This window comes from Drosophila willistoni, chromosome 3R (genome assembly GCF_018902025.1).
Source record: "Drosophila willistoni isolate 14030-0811.24 chromosome 3R, UCI_dwil_1.1, whole genome shotgun sequence".
Lineage (NCBI taxonomy): Eukaryota > Metazoa > Arthropoda > Insecta > Diptera > Drosophilidae > Drosophila > Drosophila willistoni.
The window spans coordinates 32,146,147-32,156,948 of NC_061086.1; the positions used below are offsets into that span (position 1 = coordinate 32,146,147).

General features: G+C 36.7%; 1 protein-coding gene across 5 annotated transcripts in view; it reads left to right on the top strand.

The window, feature by feature from the left end:
- LOC6649859 (tolloid-like protein 2) overlaps positions 1-10,802 on the top strand; it is a 56,566-nt gene that overhangs the window by 14,528 nt on the left and 31,236 nt on the right. For all 5 annotated transcript variants that reach the window (XM_047009265.1, XM_023179673.2, XM_047009266.1 and 2 more), the window contains 2 exons: positions 1,726-1,788; positions 7,621-8,472. In XM_047009265.1, coding sequence (XP_046865221.1) covers positions 7,629-8,472 — 844 coding nt within the window. In that variant the 5' untranslated portion in view covers positions 1,726-1,788; positions 7,621-7,628. The remainder of the gene's footprint in view (positions 1-1,725; positions 1,789-7,620; positions 8,473-10,802) is intronic.

Here is a 10,802-nt window from a genome sequence, read left to right on the forward strand (position 1 = left end):
TTAATTAATTGTTTCACATTAATTTTATAGGAAATGCAAAGTGATATTGAAATCAATTCCGTGACTTGGCTTCATTAGGATTAGTCGTTCGAATGGAGAGCCGTGTTTGGCCACTGCAGCATATGCATATTTTATATGCTGCCAACTTTATCGGCAAATCGAGAAAGGGTCCATTTCCAGCCAAAATCCTTTTGCTCTAGTTGTTGTCCTCGTCTGCTCCTGCCCAATTGGTCTGGGGTTCTAGTTCGTTTCTGCGCTCTATTGAATTTGGCATTGCATTGGATTTTTGGGATGCTGTTTGTAAGCCAACAACAGCAACAATTGTAAACAATTTCTATTTCTGAAACACATAGAGAGAGACGGAGAGAGTGAGAGAGAGAGAGCAAGAGACCCTCTGAGGGTAACAGGCGTGGGTTAGAGAGTGTGGCATTCTAATCGGATTTTGTTGCAGCTGCGGCCAAAGCTGCCAACAAAAACAAAAGCTGTGCCAGGAAATTGATATCGAAAGCAATTTGGCAATGTTACTGTAGGTGGTGGTGGGTGGTTCTGTGTAGAGCCATTGCCAGGCCATTGAATTGAGCTGACTTTATGGGCAAGAGAATTTCAATTTCATCTGTATGTAGTATTTCTTTATTTTCCTTTGTTTTGTGTATGACCATGTCTGTACATGGATACGTTGCGTATGCGCAATTGCAGCCAAAGGACATAATCTCTGACACTTGAATTTGATCGCTCAACATTTATAAAGTGTTCGGTTGGCAGGCCAGCTAGCCTAGAAATAGTCCAAGGTGCAGACGGCGTTGAGAAGGAGGAAGGAAGAATTGCGGCAGGAACTGGCACCCACTGGAGCTGACGTTGATGAATATTGCTACAGCGATAAATTCAATTACAAGAGCCAAGCCCGAGCGTCAGCTATAACTCAACTGACAACTACAGCGAAGAACTCTTTACTGCCGTCACTCTGTGCCACCATCTTCTTTTTTTATTCACTCGAGTTGGCTCTTAAAGTGTTGCCAGGGAATTGTTAGAGCCGCCTCAGACACGCAGCCAAAAATCCAAAAAAAAAGGACAAGAAACAGTTAAAAAAAGTAAACAACGCCGAACGCGGGACTAGAGCAAAAGAAGACCAAAAGGAAGAAAAAAAAAAAAAGGGAAAACAACATAAAATAAATGTAATAAATTTTAAACATAGAGATGATAAATTGCTCTGGGACTCGGCTCAAGGCGCTGCCAATGCGTTCCTTCAACCATTCTCCATTCCCCTCCTTCCCCCCACCTCATGGGCCACACACTTTTCGTGTCCTGCTCAACATTTTTACAATTTGTTTGCGGCTTCGCTTGTCGGCTTCCCCTTTCGCACGTGTCTTTGGCATTTTTATCTATTTGGCAGCTACTTTTCCTTGTCGTGCCAATTATCTTTATATCACAATTTCTGTTTGTATTTGTCTGTAGCACTTTTCTCTCTCTCTCATTGTCTCCTTCGTTTGACACGCCCTACAAGTTGTGTCTCAAACTGAAAAGAAGAGAAACTTTCATCGCATTGAAATTGCAACGGTTGGGCTAAGCAACTTCTACTTGTAGTTTTCGAATGTGCAGGTGAAGGAAGTGGTAAAACTATAATAAACTTTTGTCCAACTCTCCCCCTTTTCCCATCCACCTCCTACTGACATCTTGTCAAATTCCTGGCTTTTACTTAACCTATTTTGAATTTATTTGTCATTTCAGAAACTCAAGAAATTCCGTGATTAGGACGTGTTGTACCCTAACGCTCTAAATGCAGACGATATGGTAAGTAAAAGCTATTGTTGGTTTGTGAAAAGTGTAGAACTACAACATTTGGTTGCTTAGATGAGAGTGAGCTCTATTTTATTCAACATAAGCTTAACTAGGGTTGCCACATGTACAGCTGACAGACACAGCACAGAATTGCCATATCAACATCTATATATGTACATACATATATCTAAGATAATATCCAAGGTTCTAAGATGGTAATTCATAAAAAGAAGGTTGTTACATTTGAGAGGTTGTTTTTTTTTTTGGCCACAAATTTGTTATTGAAATATTGTTTTGCAATGATTTGCCTCACCATGTTTTCCTTGTGGTCAAATTGCTGAACTAAATTTGTCTTCTAGATCTCAAACATTTATATAACATCACTGCATGAATATTTATTAAAATCCCCTAAAGGAGTTATTCCGCTTGTGTAAGTCACTTTATAAAAATTAATATACTTTAAGGTGTTAGTTATTCAATAGTAATTGTATAATAGAAAACTATCTCTAAAAGGGCGATTTCTCAAAAGCTTCTTAGCATATAAATCGATTAAATATACCGATTTCTTGTATGTTGAATAGAGTCAGATATATTCCAATCTTAATTTGTTTCAGGAAATTCTTGACTGAAAGGTATTTATTTATTTTTATACCCTTGCAGAGGGTATTATAAAATTGGTCAGATGTTTGTAACGCACAGAAGGAGACGTTTCCGACCCCATAAAGTATATATATTCTTGATCAGCATGAGAAGCTAAGTCGATATAGCCATGTCCGTCTGTCCGTCTGTCCGTCTGACCGTCTGTCCGTCGGTGCGTACGCGTTTTACTCAGCCATCTTAAGAGCTATCGGGATGAAATTTTTTTTGGGAGCTTTTTTTTACCCGGGTGAGATAAAGTATGAAAATCTTTGGGATCGGACCACTATATCATATAGCTCTAGAAGAAACATTTTTGCAAAAATTGGAGTATCCCCATGAAATTTACCAATATGATAGTAATAGATATAAAATCTCAGATCCCAAAATTTGAATCTGATCCGATAAATAGAACACAAGTTACAGTCAATATAAATCGGTTCAAACGCTGCCGGCAGCGCTGCTTGCTGCCTACTACTGCCATCATCAAATCAACAGAGCACACGCATACACACACAGACGCAACGCTACATGAACTGTATGTGTATGCGTGCCGTGCTTTGCTTAGAAAATGATGGAAGAAGAAAAACTTGTGGTAAAAAGAGAAATAATATTTTGTTTGTGTATTGATGAATTGAGTTGCAGGGAAAGAAATTTCAAAAAGGAAAAATATTATTGCCAAGTATACTGCAAGGGTATATAAACTTCGGCATAGCCGAAGTTAGCTTCTTTGATATTTTACCATACATTCCTGACTTTAACGTGTTATTTCTAGTTAAAAGCAATATCTTAACCCTAAAATAATGAAAAGTTCCCGTCACTGTAAAGAATTCTAAGGAAATTCTCTTAGAACTACAAAAAATGACACACACGAATGGCAATACCTGCTTTAAAAAAGTATTCTTATAATTCTAAATTGTTTAAGTAAGTAAGTTTATCTGCAAAATTGCTTAAACTGTATAAAATTTAGATCTAATAAGACCAAGAGTATACGGATTAGATAGTTAACTCATCTGACAAAAATTTATATGAACTGAGTCTCTTTAAGTAAGCATTTGAAATTTCTCAACTGTAGATTGCATAATAGAGTAGGAAAAATGAGTAATGGCCTTTGTGGTAGGGAGCAATGTTAAGTTTTCTAATTAAAAACTACAAATTATTTTGAAACATAATGAGCACAGCTCCCACTCAGTGACACACCCACACACACACACACACACACACACACACATAGCCATGTAGACATGGTAACAAAAGCCCAATTTAAATTACCATTTGTCATGGCGGTTGCAGTTGCAGTTAGAGCAACAACAACAACAACAACAACAAGTTACTGCAGACAACAAATTCTGCGTCGTTGCTAATTTGCAGTGCGGCTGCTGCTACTGAAAATGATGATGATGACAATCATAATGAAGTTCTATGGCATCCTCACATATCCTCTGTCCTCCCACATTCTCTCTCCCTCTCTCACTCTCTGCCATATTCCCACACAGAACCCACCAGAACCAACTGGCAGTCAGTCAGTTTGTCATGCATGCATTCACGCAATTCTCAACCTCCATCTCATCCCTTCTTGGCATCTTACTTGCTACATTTTTGCAGCAAAATGGCCAAAAGGCAAAATATGAAAAAATGTGCAAAATTTTTCAATGCGTGTGCACAAAATTTATGGCAAACAAAGCACTCGAATAGATGTATGCAGTTTGTGTGTTATTCTATCTACAAACCCCAGCAAATATACATATAATAATAATTTAATCGAAGCTTTTTAGCTTAGTTGATAGCTGCAATCGACAAATTTACATAGTCAATTTTTCTTTTATTTTTGTTGTGTAGGTACATTGAGAAAAATCTGTAAAGTGCTTTAATGATTTCTTCCAAAAATATATTATTTGGTCTATATCTAACATAATGAATTTAGTCTAGGATAAAACCCATCAAAATTAGTTTTACAACGAAAAAAGTATAGGCTTCAACTAGATTGCCTTTAAGGAGGATCCTGTAGAAAAGTAACTTTTAAAGACTTTAAAGAGGATGCCAAGCAGCAACTGATTCGACTTCTGCGCTACTGCCAACTGATGTTGTTTCGCAATATTCCTCCCTTTTTCCGGGAAAGCAGAAATTTATGCGGCCAACTCGTTGGCGTTGAAGTGTGGACAGCAATTTTGTTGTTGCCCTTTGATGCTGCTGCTGCTGATGCACTTCGTTGCAGCTCTTTGCACTGCATCATCCGCCATTTGTTTCAGCACAACCATTTGCTGTGCTCTCACCGACCTATATACATGGCTTTATATAGAGAAATCCAGGGCCTTACCACTATAGTAACCTGACTGCAATATCCGATAACGAGATTAAATTTGCTAGTTGGTCTCAAAAAAATGTATGTAGATCGTTTAACTATTCTTACTCAAATAATATTCCACCAGTTTGATAGGATCATCATTTGTTTAGTAAGTGATTCTGGCGAAGGAACTGGAGAAGAGTTAATCTCTTTTATAATATGATCTGTAATAAGAATAACCAAAGATATTTCATTCCCGTCATTTGTAGATTAACAATTTGTTCAAAAAATTTGATACAAATTTTCATTTTGATATCTTTGCAAAGGTTTAAATTTGTATCTGCATTCTGTAATGAATAAAATACTATATTAATAGATGTTGGCCAATTTCTCGAACTCGTTGGATTCGATGAATCAAAACTTCCCTTGCCACAATTAGATTAGACGACGTTAGTAGTTCTCCATTTATTTTTGCGTCCGTCGCATTCGAGTTCTCATGGTACAGTAAATTCTTCAATTCTTATATGCTACGAGAGAGAGTAATACAAAGTAAAATGTAAAGGGAAACGCAAGAAGAGAGCCAACAGTGATGCTAGATTAAACTCTCTTTGAGCTTGCGATATATCGATAGTTTAGCTATTTAACCCAATGGATAATATTTCAGAATAATTAAGTTAATGAATGTAAATTCAGGAGTTCTCCTCCAACAATAGCAAAACGAGACCTATGTTTTAACTTATTCTTAAAAGTGAGCAAGTAATTGTGAAATGAAATCGGCATTCCTCAATTCCTTGCGAATTCCTCACCGTAATAATACTACTAACTGAAGAACTGAAATGAATTTTTCAGTTATGAATTTAAGAATAACTTTTGATCTCTATCATAAGTAAATTATGTTTCATATAGAGTTTCAAAGGGTATAGGAAAGACCAACTTGCCTTTTGGTTGGCGCAATCCTTTGGCTTGTTTATGTTGTATTGCTTTTATCATCTAGTGCACTTGCGCGCTTGCTTTGAAGTGGCTCGTTCAGTTAGTCCCTTCTTTAATGCCAAGATGAAAAGTTGGTTCAGCAATCTGCCAACTAAGCCGACACAAATTCATTAAAATGCTGACCAACGTTGTAATTAGCTGGCCAGCAATTACAACAAAATTGATGTTCATGTGTCCAAACTAATTGCAATGTGCAAAAGGGCCCAACCGGCAGATAATAAACAAATAGGTCAACAGCAACAAAATGTTAGTGTGTGTGTGTGTGTGTGTGTAGGTCAAACACAAACATCAACAGACAAAGTAAACAATTTAAATGAAAAAAACCAAATTGCATTTCATCCTTTTATTTTGTTTTATTTTTTCTCCTTTTGGGTTTTTGGTTTTTGTCCTTTTGTTGCTTGCAATTAACATTTGTATGAGAGAACGCGAGTGCAGCAAATATTTTCCAATTATGTGGCCAGCATCAAAAGCGAAGCATGAGTGCTGAATGCTGGATGCTGAGTGGATGGCAATGGCGAGTTTCTTAGTTGCCTGCCAGCATTTGAGCTTAATTATTCAGTAGGACAAACACACACACACATACACATTCACAGGTGGCACACTTCCTTTTTACCAGCTGGCCAGAATTAATGGGCACAGTTGAAATGTAACAGAGAGTCTCTGCTCCTCCTCCTTTTAACCACAGACGACATTCACCTAGTTACGCATACATCCTGATGGCATTTGTGCAGTATTGCAGACAAAAAAAAAACAAGAAATGGGAAAAGCCAACGATTCAAAGAGCCAGTGGCTAGAGACCATTTTCTCTGGACACTGGACAGAAGGACATGACATATACTATCTCTCCATGTCCGTGTCCGTGTCCATGTCCATGTCCATGTGCGTGCGACGCAGTTTTACGTTGATTACAAGCACTTTATGGCCTCGTGCTACGTGTGGGCGTTGTGTTGTGGCTTTTTCTATGCCACTGTTGCAATTTACACTTTATCAACCAACATTTCTAATTGCGCATACAAGTGGCGATCTCTCCTAAATCCTAAAAAGGTCCTTGATAGCATAAATAATCCAATTTTTCAATTTGGACTTTGTGTTTGAATTTTAAACTGATGGCAAAGGGATTTTGAAATTCAATGTAATTGTTATTGTAAAGTCTCTTAGCCTTTGTTAACATAGAGACCTAAAAGCTTAGACTTAACAGTTGCATTACAGGAAAAAGCTTTTGGGTTGTAAGCAAAAAAGATTTGCAGCTTTTTGTAAGTTTACACAAAGAAGAGACAAATTTTTAGTAGAAAAACTTGATGTAAAGCTTTTTAAGGATAACAGCTTTTGAGAGAAAGAGAGAGCCCGAAACTATGATGACAAAGTCAACAAAGAAGTTAATTGATAATCAAAATAATGCAAATGTTCCCTTATCTACATGGCGTATACGTTATCTATTAATGTCATGATTAGAAATCAATTTGATTTTGTATTGCATGGCAAATATGTCAGCCACTTAAATGTGGCAAGCTAAAAGTTTGTTGGCCATAGACCACAATGAACTTGATTCAGTTGAAATGCAAATAAATGAAAGAAAAGTGTAAAAAAAAAGGATTTCGAATGTGACCCTTATTTGGGCCAAAGAAGTTTACACAAAAGCAAAATAAAAAGGATTTGCCCGGCGGCAGCGGCAGCAGCACTAGAATTGCAGTAACTGAAAATTGATTAAAAAGGACCATGCATGAAAATGCGACGCTGCTGTGTAATCCTTTAAACCGAATCGAATCGATAATCAAAGCGATTGGATTATCAATGTATCTGTAAATTTAGTTGGTCATTCAGTTGGTGCGTTGACATCTTTCCTTCTATTGACCTTTGTCCTTGGACCATTTTCAGTTTATTTTATTTGTGGCATACTGTGAATCTGTATTTACTTTTTCTTACTCTCGTTTTAGGGCACAACATGGCCTCAGCACAGATACGACATTTCTATAACACACCACCACCAACAACAACAACAACAACAAACAAATCTTCTTTTCCAACAACACGCCAACTCTTACAACAACAACAACAGCACACAAACAACTGCCACAGCAAACGGAAGCAATTTGAAAACGAAACGTTTCTGTGCCATCCAACAACACAAAGCAAATTGGAACCATCATCAGCAGCAGCAGCAGCAGCAACAACAACAACATCATGGCCGGCAACACTCAAAGCAACAACAGCAACACGAACAGCAACATCAAGACCAGCATCAGCACCAGCACCAACAACAGCAACAGATGATGTACAAAGGAGCAAAAGTAAAAAATGTGCATCAAAATGGCCCTGGACAATACATAAGATCGCTGCAAGCCATATTCCCAGTATGCTGTCCTCAGATAGCAAGCAAGGACAGCAATATCCTTTCGGTGCTAATAACAACAACAACAACAACGACAAGAATAACAACTGCAATAATAATGACAATGGCGCTCAGCAGCAATGCATTTCCAATGATGGTGCTGCAGTTGTTGCTGATGTTTGTGATGTGGCTGCATCTACAGGGATTATCAAACAAGCTGTCCACAGCCTACACGCACATTTACCTTTCAAAGTCAAACCAAACTTGGCAACAACTAACAACCAAACAAAAAACAACAACCACAACAACAACAACAACACGAAACAACAACGAAGCAATGTTGCTGCCGTTGCCACCTCCACTGCCGCCAGCAACATTTTTATGGATATGCAAAAGTTTGCACGCTCTATATTTCCGCTTGTTATCATCTTCAATCTGCTGCCTTTATTCTATGCAGGTAAGTGCCATCCATCCATTCAAATAGTCATCTCTTCTCTTCTATGTATGTATGTATACAATGTAATTACACATATTTACATTGTCCTTGGCCATTTTCCGTGTCCCACCACAACTGCCATTCTAACCGAGAGATGCAATTATTATGATTATTATTATTACTATCATTATTATTATTATTATTGTACAAGCAACACTTTACCAATCGAAAATCAAAGTCAATGCCAAGTGAAGTGACCGCAGCTACATTTCTGTTTTTGATTGCATTCTCTGTCATGCCCATCAGATTGGCTCTGACATCTTCTGATTGCGAATTGTGAATTGTGACTTGTGTCTCACTGTTGCAAAAGATTCCCAATTTTTCAAATGGACGAGATAAATATAATATGCCATTGTGCTCTACAATCTACTCGTTTTATATCTAGAAACCATTTAGTTACTAGATTTAATGTTAAACTCGAGTTAAAGTTATCGGTTTTATTAAATAAATTGTGTGAACTTTTCAATAATTTTCTTTTATTTTTTAATATCGCGACGGAAAAAAACAATGTTTAACAAAATCAAATTAAATTAGAAAGAATTTAAATAAATAATGGCAATTAAATTGTGGTTAAATGGGAAAGGGAATTGAGATACATATGTCATTGTGCAAAAAGCAACTAAATTCTCTATCAATTTTCATTTTCTCTCAAATCTCAAAATAGTATTTTAAGATAAATGAGTACTCTCAATGAGAATTGAGAACAATTCGAATACAAATTAACAAATTAACTTTTAAGCAATTAAAAGTCATTAGAACATGACAGCATTCTAAACTACCAAGATTTATTATTCCTTTATTTTTGGATGTAATGCGATTAACTAAAGTTATATATTCTGAAGCAATGTCAACTATTTACAATTTTGTTTATAATCTGTGGAGAAATTATGGATAATGTTGATTACATTTTCGCTTTAAGGAAAAGTATTATCTGAGCAAGCAAATATAGAGCATAATGGAAGATATTACAACCAAAATAAAAAGATACAATTTAACTAGATAGGGAGTTAACTATTCAATAGACAAGATTGAAACTTGAGAACTAAGCTAGTCATTGGTAATAATAATTTTACATGTTCAAAATTTGTTTTCTGCAACTCAATTCATCAATACAAATTCAAACAAAACAATTTTACTCTCTATTTTACAATTTGTTCTTCTTCTTCCCTTATTCCCAAAGCAAAGCAACGCACGCATACACATACAGTTCATGTAGCGTTGCGTCTGTGTGTGTTACATTTATCCGATCACATTCAAATTTTGGGATCTGGGGTTTTATATCCAATATTATCACATATGTAAATTTCATAGCATACTCCGATTTTTATGAAAATGTTTCTTCTAGTTCTTCTAGAGCTACATATATGATATAGTGGTCCGATCCTTATGAATTTCATACTTTATTTTTCCCGGGTAATGAAAAACCCCGAAACAAAATTTCAGACCGATAGCTCTTAAGACAGCTGAGTAAAACGCATACGCACAAACGGACGGACGGACAGACGGACATGGCTATATCAACTCAGCTATTCATGCTGATCAAGAATATATGTGCGCTACAAACATCTGACCAATTTTATAATACCCTCTGCAAGGGTATAAAAACTCACAAAAATTTATAGATCTCTCATGGTTAATAGCTTTAGACTGCTAAGATATTTATCTAGGCTAGGCTTAAGGCAGGGTGCTCTTCTTTTGTAGGCAGTTCTTCAATTTTCTTCCTGTTTTTCTGGAAAAGAACATTTCACTTTGGTGGATATTGCTGTATATTTCATAAACATATGTGTCATGGCATGTTAATAATCGTAAATACTAAAAATTGTGGCGGCATTTTATTTGATTTTATGCGAACGGATAATTTAAGTTGAGTCGACAGTCGACAAACAACATTGAGCTCATTATTTATGTATATGTCAGGAATGTACAATTCCTGCCAAAAGCAAATGGGACAAAATTTAATGACCTACAAAACTGTCCATCGCCCTCAGGAAGTAAGAAATCCATCCCTTTGGCCGGTTGAATTCAACTTTTTTAAGATCTTTTCTTCTTTTTATTTTGTGTTGTTTGTTGTTGGTTTTTTTTTCTCTGTGACATTTAAGGGAGTGAATTTTTGTTGTATAGCTGCTCATTTTTCAAAACACGCACAAAGGCAAAAATTATTATAAAGTTGTGGGTCAAGTGAGGTGGTGACCGTAGGGCCAGAGGGGATGTATTTTGAGGTGGCTGCGGCCGAGACAGAGGCAAAGACAATGACAAAAGGCGGTTGGGGGTCCTTAATTGTGGACAATACG